Source organism: Carcharhinus amblyrhynchos, chromosome 8, assembly GCF_965287045.1.
Source record: "Carcharhinus amblyrhynchos chromosome 8, sCarAmb.v2.hapA, whole genome shotgun sequence".
NCBI lineage: Eukaryota > Metazoa > Chordata > Chondrichthyes > Carcharhiniformes > Carcharhinidae > Carcharhinus > Carcharhinus amblyrhynchos.
The window spans coordinates 88,851,067-88,865,903 of NC_137331.1; the positions used below are offsets into that span (position 1 = coordinate 88,851,067).

Consider the following 14,837-nt stretch of genomic DNA (forward strand, 5'->3'; position numbering starts at 1 on the left):
ACAATTAACGTCCTTTTTTTTGTTGCTCATTCCCATTCGGCTATACAGGAAGTGTCCAAAATCACTTCATACATTGGACTTTTATGAACGGTGAATCATTCAATATTTAAGTTCCTTCTTTTGGTTTCACTAATATATATTTTGTCACTTTTTCTTTTCCTTGCTTTTTCTCTCGCTGCACTCAACCACTTTTGAAAGCAATGAGGACCAAAATTCTTATTGCTGTACACATCACCTTGTTTTGTAGGATGATTTCTGTAACAGCAGGATTTCTATTTACTTCATAAGCAAATGGAGCTTTACCCCCTGTTATTTAGCAAGATTGTCATTGAGACCATGAAAGTCCTAGGTTCAGTTCCTGGTCTCTATTGGGTTAGTTGGGAAAATGATCGAGATATTACAGCCTGGGACTATGCACTCTGAGACAGTGAACGGAATATTGCCTCTTTAGTCCGGCAGCATCTGTGGAGAGGGAAACAGATTTGACATCTTACGTAGATGACCTGTCAGCAGCTTGAAGTCTTAACTTTGTTCCTCTTTCCATGGATAGTGGACATGTTGAGTATTTCCAACATTTTTTGTTAGCATTTCAGAATTCCCGAACCAGCAGTTTATTTTGCTTTTGGAAAATTACCAAAGATTCCTGCTGTTCAGTACCGTGTAACCTGCAGAAAGTATGCATGTATAAAATTAGGGAAAGAGCAGAAACAAGCTGAGCTGTAATATCTCCTACAAATGAAAGGGAAAGGTTAGTTTTAAAAGAAGCAGTTACTTTACTAGGAAAAGTAATTATGGGCTGATGTCAGATATGCCTCTCACAGCAAAGTGACAAAATAAATACGCAATAAAATGTTTGCAGTTTCTTCTGTATCATGATTGATCCTTTCTAAGATTCATTAAGCAATGTGGGGAGAATGCAGTTTCCTTTGTGAATCAAGCAGATGAAATTTATTTGAACAGTGGTTCATGCTCAGTCATTTTTCTCCAACTTTTACAGGGATTGATTGATATTTTTCTTGAAGATAACATAACCTTAAGCTTGTTGTCGCATTTCCGGCATTCTGTTCTGCGGGAACTTTACCAAATGGCTCAAAATGGGTAAGACTATTCACAACCTCACCTGTGTGGTCAGTATTTAGGTTACTGATGTTGGGTTTTACAACAGCATTTATTATTTGTGTGGACAGGTTAGAAGATGGGAGAGAAATAGTCAACTTGTCCTTTTATGTTGATAAGTATATATTAGTGCTTTTGCTCCCAGTGTTGCCATCAAATGTTCAGGCATGCGTTGGGCTTACCAGAAGTTAAGCAAAACTTTCACATACTGTCTCAAAAAGGCAGCTAAGTTAGACTATCCTAGGTTGCAGAGTATAAGTTGACCTTTTGCATATTACACTGATAAATCAGTGTAATATGCAAAATCTGTCTGTTATGTCAAATTTCTAATAATTTTTTGGTCCATGCTAGCCACATGATGTGCAGATCAGAGTCACAAGGATGTCAATTTTTCACATTCAGCTTTCATATTTAGATCTCTTTTTAGAATTCTACCCCATTTTTTTTTTCTCTTATGCCCGAGTTTGACCCCTTCTCAAATTTTCAGCTCTGCCTTACCTCAGTCTCCAATCTTTTCAGTCTCCGCCTCAGCCTCCTGAATCTCCATATTGGGTCTGAACTATCTGCCCTGCTTAATCTGACCCCACTTTCAGACAGATACCAATCCCAGGCAGTATCTGATCTCATCTGGCCCGATTCTATTTGAGGCAAAACCTGCTGAAACTCAGCTGTCAGCCAAAAATGCAAGCTACCATCTACTCTGGTAGCCATTGATCTTGCATGCCAAACCTTGTCTGGCTAGAACAGAGAGCTATAACCCAAGACAATTATTTTCCAAATCTTTATTCGTGAACACATCATGGGAGATTAATGTTAAAAAAAAAGTTTGAGATCATGTTTTGCACTGTAACGGCTTTGTATCCAGTTATTTTCTGAAATCTTTGAGTGAAAAATTAATAATATTTTGCCAATAATTTTTTATTAACAATCTACTGACCAGTCATTTGTAACTTCTATTAGACAGTAAAACGATATGACTGATGTCAGCTTATTTCCCATTGGTTCCAGGGATAGAAATTTAGAAGAAGTTTGTTTTAAAGTCTGCGCGTGCAACACTGTTAGGAATGTCCTGGAACAGCAGGTGATTGGAGTAAGGTTCCACCAACTGCTGCTCAAACCTACCAAAGAGAGAATTGATTTCCTACTGGAGGTAAGATCACTAGTGAATTTTATTGAAACCAACTGTCAAAATATAGATTTTATTAGCCAATAATGATTAAAATTTTCAATCCATTTTGTGCCCCTCCTTCAACCCCATTTTGAGTGTCATTTTGCTTGTGACGCAACTAGCCAGTGTTACTCTTTAAATCTATGACAGGCTGCAGTTTTGAACAGGTTCATAGATTGCCCACCTTCAAAGAAGATCCTTCAGTACTCAGTTCCTCATTTTACCAGAGATTTAGAATGAACAGTTTAGTTATGGAAACATGGGCTTCCTGTGCTTTTGTTTCAGTTCATTTTGTTTTGATTTATTATTGTCACATGTATTGGTGTATAGTGAAAAATATTGTTTCATGCACACTATACAGACTAAGCATACTGTTTATGCTTTGAGAAGGAAAGGAGAGAGTGCAGAATGTTGTGTTACAGTTGTAGCTAGGATGTAGAAATCAACTTAAGGTAGGACCATTCAAAAGTCTGATGGCAGCAGGGAAGAAGCTATTCTTGAGTCAGTTGGTACGTGGCCTCAGACTTTTGTATCTTTTTCTGACAGACAGAGTTGGAAGAGAGTATATCCGGGGTGTGCGTGGTCTTTAATTTTACTCGCTGCTTTTCTGAGGCAACAGGAAATGTAGACACTGTCAGTGGGTGTCATTGTGCCTGTGCTGGATCTTTGAAAGAACTGTCAGTGGCCCCCTCCAACTACTTTTTCACATTGTCCTGTAAAGCTTTCTTACTGTAAAGTATTTATCAAGTTCCCTTGAAAGCTACTCTTGCATCTGTTTTCACCACTGTTTAGGTATTCCAGATCAAAATGCTACTGTCATCCCTGGTTCTTTTGTCAAACACCTTGAAATCTGCATCCTGTAGTTGCCAGTCGTTTTTGCCTTGAAGTAGTATCCAAACTATTCATGATTTTGAACATCCCTATCAAATCTCCCCTTTCTGCATCTATTCTGAAAATGTAGAGCAAGTCAAATAACAATGTGTGAGCCTACTTTTTAATGTCTGAGATTCTAGTTAGATGAAGCGGTTTTATTTTATTTGACCAGTTTTTCTTGCTTGAGTACAAGCCCCAAGGATGCGGGTCATTCTGTTATACTTCACCCAAGCGTCCATCCTTCAGGTGTGAGCCTAAAAATTGGTACCTATTTTCTTTCCTGTGGAATGTTAAAGCCGTGCTCGATCCTACTGTTGTCCTGTTACTACGGTCCTAGATAAAGAGTGGTGTTAACTGTCTTAAAATTATCCTTCCAGTAGCTACAGTTAGGTAAAGAGAGAGAGACAAGTTTGCCAATTCATGCTTCTTGTATAATTCCAATCTTAGGATGTGGTCAAGACAAAGTGCCAGATAATGACTTGAAATTTGATTAAAAGATATTGATAGAACTCTGGAAAATAGTATGTTTAGCACAGTTATATACTTCAGTTTGAATTAATCTGATTACATTTATAAAATTACTGCCCAAGACATTGTATAAGACAGAATACAATAGCATTGTATTCTGTTGTAATGCGAAACAAAGTCTTTGAGTTTATAATGTTTGATATCTTAGGTATGTGCACGATCATTAGACCTGGATCAAGCTTCTGAAGATTCCAAAGGAAAGATGGCTGCTTTCTTAAAGTAAATATACTTTAAAAAAAAATCAATGTTTAATTTGTCTAATTTCTATCTTCACCTCATCCAAACAAATTGAAAATCTGGGGGTATGAGGGCGTAGTGGTTCTGTTCTGGACTAGTAATCCAGATACTCGGACAAATGATTGGAAACACAAGTTCAAATCCCACCACAGCAGCTGAGGAATTTAAATTCAGCTAATTAAATACATGTGGAATAAAAGGCTAATAGCAATCATCATCTTGGGAACAAAGAACAACACAGCACAGGAAACAGGCCGTTCGGCCCTACAAGCCCGCACCACCCATTTTAACACTGAATGCCTCATTCCAATCCTCCTCCTACCTACGACTTTTGTCTACATCTCTTGGACTCCACAATAAAGGGGTGCAAATTTAAAGAGTTATATGTGCGCCAGATGAAGGGAGGTCCAATTTAGGGACAATTTATTAACACCAATCAGCCTAAAAGCACGTTTTTGGGGTGTGGGAGGAAACCGGAGCACCTAGAGAAAACCCACACAAGCACGGGGAGAATGCGCAAACTCCCACAGACACTGACCCAAGCCGGAGATCCGACCCGGATCCCTGTATCTGCACAGCAAACGGTGATAGTCACTGAGCTGTCGTGTTGCCCGTCAATTGGTTCAGTTTAAGCATACACTAACAACGTGAAGCACTAGGCAACTCTCAAAGCAACGTCCAAGAGCAGCCCTCGCACGACCCACTGTGTGTATGCCCCTTGTTGGCCGACAAGGCGGACTGAATCGCCTGTGGATGTAAAAAAGAGACATCAATAAACATACACAGCCTATACAGACATTCACGGAAGATCCCCAGTAGCTCCAACGTAAGAGAAAGGTGATCCATAAAATATGTTGGACGTCCCATAGGAATCTATTGATTCCCAGGAATGCCCTGAGGCTCTTGATCCTTAACTAGAACATTCTTTTGTATCCCTCCATCTCTAGTCTGCTCAAGTGCCTATCTAGGTAAGCCTTAAACGACTCTAGCATGCCTGCCTCCACCACCCTACTTGGCAATGCATTCCAGGCCCCCACAACCCTCTGTGTGAAAAACCTCTCTCTAACACCTGAATTGTACCTCGCCCCTCTCACCCTAAGCTCATGACCCCTCGTGATTTTCGTATTCAACCTAGGAAAAAGCTCCCCACTGTTCACTTTATCTATACCCTTCATAATCTTATACACCTCTATCACGTCTCCCCTCGTTCTCCATCTTTCCAGGGAGAACAACACCAATTTGCCCAATCTCTCCTCATAGCTAAGACCTTCCATATCAGGCAGCGTTCTGGTAAACCTCTTCTGCACTCTCTCCAAGATCTCTATGTCCTTCCGGTAGTGCGGCAACCAGAACTGGACGCAGTACTCCAAATGTGGTCTAACCAACATTCTCTACAACTGCAACATTAGACGCCAGCTTTTACACTCTATACCCCTTCCTATAAAGGCAAGCATACCATATGCCTTCTTCACCACCTTCTCCACCTGTACTGCCACCTTCAAGGACTTGTGAACTTGTACACTTAGGTCCAGCTGTGTTTCTATACTCTTAATAATCCTACCAGTTATTGTTTACCTCCCCCCTACATTGTTTTTTCCAAAATGCATCACCTCGCATTTATCTGGATTAAATTCCATCTGCCATTTCACCTCCCAATTTACTAGCCTATCTATACCCTGCTGTATTGTTCGACACTGTTCATCACTATCAGCAAGTCCAGCCATCTTCGTGTCATCTGCAAACTTGCTGATCACACCAGTTACTCCTTCTTCCAAATCATTTACGTATTTTACAAATAGCAGAGGTCCCAGTACGGAGCCCTGCGGCACACCACTGGTCACAGACCTCCAGCTAGAAAAAGACCCTTCCACTGCTACCCTCTGTCTCCTGTTGCCAAGCCAGTTCTCAATCCATCTAGTCACCTGTCCTTGTATCCCATGAGCCTTAACCTTTTTCACCAACCTACCATGAGGGACTTTGTCAAACGCCTTACTGAAATCCATATAGATGACATCCACGGCTTGCCCTTCGTCAACCGTTTTTTGTCACCACCTCAAAAAATTCTACCAGATTTGTAAGGCATGACCTCCCCTTTACAAAGCCATGTTGCTTGTCACTAATCAGATTGCTATGTTCTAAATGCATATACGTCCTATCTCTAAGAATCCTCTCTTAACAACTTCCCTACCACTGACGTCAAGCTCACCTGCCCATAATTACCTGGGTTATCCCTACTACCCTTTTCAAACAACGGTACCACATTTGCTATCCTCCAATCCTCTGGGACCTCACCTGTGTCCAAAGAAGAGACAAAGGTTTCCGTCAGAGGCCCAGCAGTTTCATCTCTCATCTCCCTGAGCAGCCTAGGATAAATGCCATCAGGCCCCGGAGATTTGTTAGTTTTAATATTACCTAAAAACCCTAACACTTCTTCCCTTGTAATGGAAATTTTCTCCAACTGGTCGACAATTCCCTCCAAGACACTTCCTGACAACAAGTCCCTCTCCTTTGTGAACACTGACGCAAAGCATTCATTCAGGATCTCCCCCATTCTCTCAGGCTCTAAACATAGTTCCCCTCATTTGTCCCTAAGAGGACCGATTTTTTTTTTTCTCTAACAACTCTTTTGTTCCTAACATTTGAATAAAATGCCTTTGGATTATCCTTAATCTTGTCTGCCAAGACCATTTTGTGCTCCCTTTTCGCTCTTCTAACTCCCCGTTTGAGTTCCCTCCTACTGTCTCTGTATTCCTCCAAAGCTCTCTCCGTTATCAGTTGCCTGGACCTAACATACGCCTCTCTTTTCTTTCTGATCAAGTCCTCAATATCCCTTGTTATCCATGGCTCTCTAATCCTACCTTTCCTATCCTTCCTCTTTACAGGCACATGTCTGCCCTGCAGCCTTATCAGTTGTCCCTTAAAAGAATCCCACATGCCAGACACGGACTTACCCTCAAACAACCTCTCCCAATCAATGGGTAACAATTCCTGCTTAAACCGGTTATAGCTAGCCTTCCCCCAATTTAGCACCCTATCCTTTGGACAGCACTCATCTTTTTCCATTAGTATTCTGAAATAGACAGAATTGTGGTCACTATTTGCCACATGTTCCCCTACTGAAACCTCGATCACCTGACCAGGCTCATTTCCCAGAACTAGATCCAGTATAGCCCCCTCTCTAGTAGGGCTAACTACATACTGCTCCAAAGAACCTTCCAGTACACATTTTACAAATTCCTCCCTGTCCAGACCCCCAGCCCTAGGCACCTTCCAATCCACACCAGGGAATCCAATCCCACTACAACAACCCTATTTTTTTCTGCAACTATCCAGAATTTCCTTACATATACATTCTTCCACTTCTCGCGGGCTATTGGGTGGCCTATAGTATACCCCCAGCATAGTGATTGCTCCCTTCCTGTTTCTGAGCTCCACCCGCAGCGACTCACTGCACAACTCCTCTAAATTGTCCTCCCTCTGCACTGCTGTAATATGCTCCCTAACTAACAATGCTACTCCCCCACCTCTTTTTGACCCTCCTCTGTCACGCCTGAAACACTTGTACCCTGGAATATTTAGCTGCCAGTCCTGCTGTTCTTTTAACCACGCCTCTGTCACTGCAACCACATCCAAATTCCGTGTAAGCATTAAGGCCTAAGTTCATCCGTCTTACACGTTACGCTCCTCGCGTTGAAGCAGACGCACTCCAGATCTCCAGGCCTACTCGGGTCCTCCTCCTCCAGGATGATCCCCATCTCATCTAATCTTACCCCAGCAACCAACTTGCCCCCAATCTCAGTGCCTACTGAGCTATTGGTTTCATCCCCACCACCCCCTCCACATTAGTTTAAACCCTGCCGAAACACTCCAGCTAAACTCCCAGCTAAAATATTTGTACCCTTCCCATTTAAGTGTACCCCATCCTTCCTATACAGGTGCCGTTCTCTCATGAAAACTTCCCAATGATCAACAAATATAAAACCCTCCTCCTTGCACTAATCCTTCAGCCACGCATTCAGTTGAAGGACCTCGCTGTTCCTAGCCCCACTAGCACTGGGCACCAGTAGCAGTGATGTGGGTATGCCGGCGTTGGACTGGCGTAAACACAGTAAAAAGTCTGACAACACCAGGTTTTAGTGAGTATATTATCAAATAAATAGGTTGGACTAAAACCTGGTGTTGTCAGACTTTTCACCAGTAGCAGCCCAGAGATTGCCACCCTAGAGGCCTTACTCTTTAGTCCAGCACCCATTTCCCTAAATTGCTTACGTATTTCCCCCCTGCTCTTCCTTCCTATGTCCTTCTCACCTATATGCACGATCACATCCGTTTGATTCCCTTTGCCATTTAACATACCTCCTACCCTCTCTGAGGCATCCTGTACCCCTGCACCAGGAGGCAGACTACCATCCTGGAGTCTCGCTTTTGTCCACAGAACTGCCTATCTATTCCTCTAACCATCACATCCCCCACCACTATTTCTCTTCCACTCCCCTTCTTACCCACGGAGGTGATCTGGTCCTCGTGTCTTACTTCTGGAAGATCATCTCCCTCCACAGAATCTAAAACAATATACCAGTTTTGAAGGGGGATACCCACAGGGGATTCCTCCACTGACTTATTGCTCCCCTCACCTCCCTCATTTGTCACCCCTCCCTTGATATTTTGGGAGACTGCCACTGGGGTCCTCTCTGGAACATCACCCTTCTGGTTTTTGCCCTTCCTGACTGTTACCTACGTGTCCTCCTGAGGCCCTGGTGTCACCACCTAACTATAGCTTCTATCTATTATTCTTCTGTTCTCCCTTATTAAAATTAGATCTTCGAGCCGCGGCTCTAGCTTCCTGATCCGGTCCCTCAGAAGCTGTAGCTCCACACACACTTGGTACAGATGTGGACCTCCAGGAGACGAGTTGTCTCCAGGAACTCCCACATCTGACACCGAATGCAACAAAATGGTTTGTCAGTTGAACCTGCCATTTACTTTATTGCATTGAGATCAAACACGAAGAGAGGAAAAGAGAAAAAGTCAACAACAAAAAACAACCTACCTCGCCTACGCCTGCTTTCGCCTAAGCCCAGTGAGTCAAAACCCTTACAGCTCCCACTCTGCTATCTGCTCACTTCACTGCCTGCTCCCGACGCTGCCTGCTGTCTACTGCTACCTTCTTTTTATATTCCGCGCTTCCTTCCTGACTTCCCCTGTGCTTAACTTCCGCTATTTTTTTAAAAAATCCCTGTGAACCGGAAAAGGAAAAAAAAGCGAAAAATAAACAGAGAATCAGTATCTCACCAGCCCCTGGGGAGTTGACGATGACTTACTTTCACACTAAAAATTACCTACTGTGTCTGCCTCAGGTGGGGTAGATGGTATTTGGGTGAGTGGGGAGTCCAACTTACTATGCATTCCTTTCACTGTCAGTGTTTGGCTTCAGCTTGCTCTCAGCGATGAAATGCGAGATGTAGGCTTACATTAACACTGCACTGAAGTTACTGTGAAAACCCCCTAGTTGCCACACTCTGGCGCCTGTTCAGGCACGCTGAGGGAGAATTTAGCACGGCCAATGCGTTTAAACAACGCATCTTTTGTACTATGGGAGGAAACCGGAGCACCAGGAGGAAACCCACACAGACACAGGGAGAATGTGCAGACTCCACAAACAGTGACCCAAGCCAGGAAGCGAACGCCAGTACCTGGTGCTGTGAGTCATCAGTGCTAACCACTGCCACCCTCTAAAAGATAGCATGATGTCATGGCTGTGTATCTGTTACGCCATGTTGGGGTCTCTGTTGGGCTCGAACACGGTATATACTTGGTAGATATTTGAGATGGTTTTATCATTCTGAAAATTTCATAATACATTAACAGCAATTGCAGGGATGAACTGACTAAAGCTTGTGTGGATTTATGCGCATCTTTGTTTTATTATAAAACTGCTACTGTTTTGAAGTCTAAATATCCAGGGAAAAATACAAACATTGTCTGTGCTCCCCACCTATATGATATTAAGATTGAGGCTTTATGTACTGTTTTCTCTAAAATATGTTGATATGGGAGCACTATTGAACTTTTGGATGGGCTTGAGCTTTGCAATGCAATAAGTATTTGATTATTAGATTACCTGGGTCATGAAGGTTGTGAGGGAAAAGTAGGATTAGGCTGAGTTGGACAATCAGCCATGATCATAATGAATGGCAGAGCAGGCTTGAAGGGCCAAGTGGCCTTCTCCTGCTCCTACCTTTTATGTTTCTATTACTTGAATGGCAAAAGACAGCAAATATGATATAAAAGTTTACAACTTCATTCATCAACTTTTGTTAACACTTCTGTAGGATTCTTTGCCAAAGTTTGGATGACCCTCAGTTTGTTTTCATGATTTCTTCGCATGATATGTGTATGAGACTGTTGAAGGATGAGGAGCGGAAACTACTGCTTGATCAAATGAGAAAGCGATCACCTCGGGTTAATCTTTCAACTAAACCATTGACCGTTTTCTATGATATACCTGGTAAGTCTGTTAATGAGAACCCATAGCAAATCTATAAATATAACAATGGTTTTTAAAATATATTTTACTTTCAAATCAGTCAATAACAATTGTATATGTCTTATGTATGCAAAGATAGTTTCCTAAGTGCGGGCAGCTCTTTGATTTATCATTTTTTCAAATTCTCCGCCCTTATTCTTCTTTGCAATCCAACTGTTTTGTAAGCTTCTGTGTCTATGAAGAAAGGCTTCATCTCTGAGCCTAAATGTGTCCTTTCCCAGATACCATAAACTCTCACTTTCCAGTCCTGCTGGCTGATTCTTCATTCAGCTAACCCAGAGCCAGTGAGAATAAATGGAGCACTAATCAAAAGCGTGACACAAGTGAACGATAGACCTTCTTGATTGCTATGGTTTAATATGCAGCAGGCCATTTATCAACTGAAATATTTGGTTTAGTTTTGCTTTTAAACGTTCACTAGGTGCTTTTTAAAAATAAATTGGAATCACATTGTTTTTATTTCCCTCCAATTCTCCTAATTGCTTAGTAATGTTGACTTAATTGATAGATTCCGTTGTTCATTCAACTAAACTGCTATTGAATATTTGCTAAAGTACTAATAATGAGTTGGTGGGAGAAAAGTAGTGAGAAAGGAAATTATCTGACAAGTAGGGAGGTCATGGAACCTATAGAAATTAAAGGGAAGGAGGTGCTTGCTGTCGTGAGGCAAATCAGAGTAGATAAATCCCCAGACTGGACAGAGTATTCCCTCGGACCTTGAAGGAGACGAGTGTTGAAATTTCAGGGGCCCTGGCAGGTATATTTAAAATGTCGGTATCCACGGATTAGGTGCCGGATGATTGGAGGATAGCTCATGTTGTTCCGTTGTTTAAAAAAGGCTTAAAAAGTAATCTGGGAAATTATAGGCCGGTAATTTTGACGTCAGAAGTAGGTAAGTTATTGGAAGGAGTACTAAGAGATAGGATCGACAAATATTTGGATGGACAGGGACTTATTAGGGAGAGTCAACATGGCTTTGAGCATGGTAGGTCATGTTTAACCAATCTATTAGAGTTTTTCAAGGAGGTTACCAGGAAAGTTGGTGAAGGGAACACAGTGGATGTTGTCTACATGGACTTCAGTAAGGCCTTTGACAAGGTCCCACACGGGAGATTAGTTAGGAAGGTTCAGTCGCTAGGTATACATGGAGAGATAGCACATTGGATTGTTGTTCGTCCATTGTCATTGATGAGGACCTCGACACCACCATTAGTCATTTTGAGGCTGGTTGCGGTGTAACCGAAGATGACTGATCAGGCCAGTTCGAGCACGGAATGTCCTGGCACATATTGGACCAACTTGTGTAGACACTAGTTGTTGCGCTGTTAGCTCTGGACTTGCGCAGCTTGCGCTTAAGTTGTGCTTCAGCAATACACCTTCGTGAGTTTGACACCTTCATGGATGAGGCAGCGCCAGGCAGGGTGGTTTTGTGCCAGCGTTTCCCAGGTGGTCGTGTCAATGTCAAGCAACTTCAGGGAGGCTTTGTGTGTGTGAGAAGGCTCAGATCTTGCAGAAATTGGATTAGACATTAGCTCAATGGAAGAAGCCAAAGAGTGGTAGTGGAGGCCTGTGACTAGTGGTATTCCACAGCGATCAGTGCTGGATCCATTGTTGTTTGTCATCTGTATCAATGATCTAGATGACAATTTAGTAAATTGGATCAACAAATTTGCTGATGATATAAAGATTGGAAGTGTAGTGGACAGTGAGGAAGGTTTTCAAAGCTTGCAGAGGGATATGGATCAGATAGAAAAATGGGCTGAAAAATGGCAGATGGAGTTTAATGCAGTAAGGTATTGCACTTTGGAAGGATAAACCAAGGTAGAACATACAGGTAAATGGTAGGACACTGAAGAGTGTAGTAGAACAAAGGGATCTGGGAATACAGATACATAATTGCCTAAAAGTGGCATCACAGGTAGATAGGGTCATAAAGAGTGCTTTTGGTACATTGGCCTTTATAAGTCAAAGTATTGAGTATAAGAGTTGGAATGTTATGGCGAGGTTGTATAAGACATTGGTGAGCCGAATTTAGAGTATCGTGTGCAGTTTTGGTCACCTAATTACAGGAAGGACAGAGAGTGGTAGGAGTGTGGAATGCGCTGCCAGATGAAGTGGTACATGTGGGCTCACTTCTAACATTTAAGAAAAACTTGGACAGGTAGGGTGAGAGGATGTGGAGGGATATGGTCCAAGTGCAGGTCAGTGGGACCAGGCAGAAAAATGGTTCAGCACAGCCAAGAAGGGCCAAAAAACCTGTTTCTGTGCTGAAATGTTCTATGGTTTTGAATGGTACCAAATGGATTATTGATACATAATGGTTCATCCAACACAGAATCTGGATTCTTCATTGCTAAGCAATATTTAAATATTAGGTGTTTTTCTTGATTTTTTTTGTGGTTATCTAAGTTTTTTTTGTGTATCTTCACACCCACACTGTTTCTCCTTTTGGGAATAGTGAAAGTGGTGGAAGGATTCCTGAACTAATTATCAGCCTGTTGAACCGTGTTATGAATGCTCCTACTATGGTCACCAAGTCCTGAGGTTGGAGTTTTGGTCCAGAGGTAGGGATGCTATACCACAATACAAGACCCCCATATGAAAATAAGTAATATCAATGTAGAGGGTACCCATAATCATGGCCATCTCTTTGAGCTTGTCATGTCATGGGATCTTACTAATCTAATTGTCGAGTTCCATCGTATCGATCAAAAAACCATCTCTGAATGCTCTCTTGTGTCACTCTCCACTTATATCCCCCTTCCACTCCTCAACCCTACCCCTTATTGCATCTGTCCTGAGGGAGAAAATGGTATCTGCCAATTCACAACTTGTTGTAAGTGAATTGGGGGGGTCTTTTTTAGCCAGAGATGGGCACAAAGGAAGATGATATTGGGAGAAATACACATAAGGGATCAAATGATTTATTTAAAATAATTATCAAACCTCTTTTTATAAAGGTATCTTTATAAAATTTGTGGTAAAAGCTGTGTCTATAAAGCATATGCATTTAAATTGATGATTTGAATGAGTTGACTTGGCACATAATTATATTTTCTAGGATCAGCTAGTGTGAATATTGGTCAGTTGGAACACCAGCTCATCCTAACTGTTGACCCAGGGCGAATACGACAAATTCTGATTGAGCTTCATGGAATGACATCAGATCGCCAATTCTGGACTGTTTCCAATAAGGTGAGTAATTCCAACAAAAACAAATTACTGTGGATGCTGGAATCTGAAACCAAAAGAGAAAACGCTGGAAAATCGCAGCAGGTCTGGCAGCATCTGTAAGGAGAGAAAGGAGTTGACGTTTTGAGTCCAGATCCTTTGTAGCTTTGACAAAGAGTCATCTGGACTCAAAACACCAACTCTTTTCTCTCCTTACAGATGCTGCTAGACCTGTTGCGATTTTCCAGGGTTTTCTGTTTTGATGAGCAATTCCAAACTGGTTCTGGAGTATTGTAAATACTCTACAAACTTTGACCTAAAATATTTATCTTGTAATATTTATACAACATCAATTTTGTTTCAGTGGGAAGTGCCAACCGTTTATGGTGGAGTTATTCTGAGCATCAAGGATAATCTGACCAGGGATTTGGTTTATATTTTGATGGCTAAAGGTCTCCATAGCATTGCAATTAAGGTTAGTCTTGAACTGCAAAGCTGTTGCACACTGAAATAGTGCAAACTTACTTTTGACTTCAAGAATAGCTAAAGTTTAGTAGTGCTTTCACTTTGCAATGATGCTTCAATGTGTGCATTTATATTTTTCTGTAAATACTTGGACTTATTTTTAAAAGTTTTGTGCAGCTTATCAGAATCAATCCACGTTTTTCATTGTGAGTAAAAGGAGTGTTTTTAGTGATCATTCATACTTTTATGGTTATTACAGAAACCGTTAAACTATTTTAACAATTGCTATAGATAAATAAAAATAGGGCATGAAATTGCTTTTCCAGTTGTCTTGACAGTGTTGCAGACCAATTTATTACAATTCTAGTGCAATTAACCATGTCCTGAAAACTATTTAGCCTATGTCTAACAAATGAATTGCTTGCTAGCTGCATAATGACTGTTGAATTACTTAATCTGTTTTTATTTCTAATTGGTTATTGTCTACTTTTATTGCCTATCACTCATACTGTGCAAATATTTCTAATTGCATATTATCAAAAATAATTACATAATCACATTGCAGCAAACCTGTTTCAATGCAAGCACACAGTTTTTTCTTCACTCGTAGGACATGGGCATCGCTGGCTGGCCAGCATTTATTGCCCATCCCTAGTTGCCCGAGGACAGTTCAGAGTTAACCACATATGACCCACCATGAGTCATATGTAAGCCAGACCAGGTAAGGACAGC

At 41.6% G+C, this 14,837-nt stretch overlaps 1 protein-coding gene across 4 annotated transcripts in view; it reads left to right on the top strand.

The window, feature by feature from the left end:
• The window catches only part of ints8 (integrator complex subunit 8), a 90,422-nt gene that overhangs the window by 46,076 nt on the left and 29,509 nt on the right, over window positions 1-14,837 (top strand). For all 4 annotated transcript variants that reach the window (XM_080194435.1, XM_080194434.1, XM_080194436.1 and 1 more), the window contains exons 10-15: window positions 998-1,098; window positions 2,125-2,266; window positions 3,834-3,904; window positions 10,255-10,430; window positions 13,531-13,664; window positions 14,005-14,115. In XM_080194435.1, coding sequence (XP_080050561.1) covers window positions 998-1,098; window positions 2,125-2,266; window positions 3,834-3,904; window positions 10,255-10,430; window positions 13,531-13,664; window positions 14,005-14,115 — 735 coding nt within the window. The remainder of the gene's footprint in view (window positions 1-997; window positions 1,099-2,124; window positions 2,267-3,833; window positions 3,905-10,254; window positions 10,431-13,530; window positions 13,665-14,004; window positions 14,116-14,837) is intronic.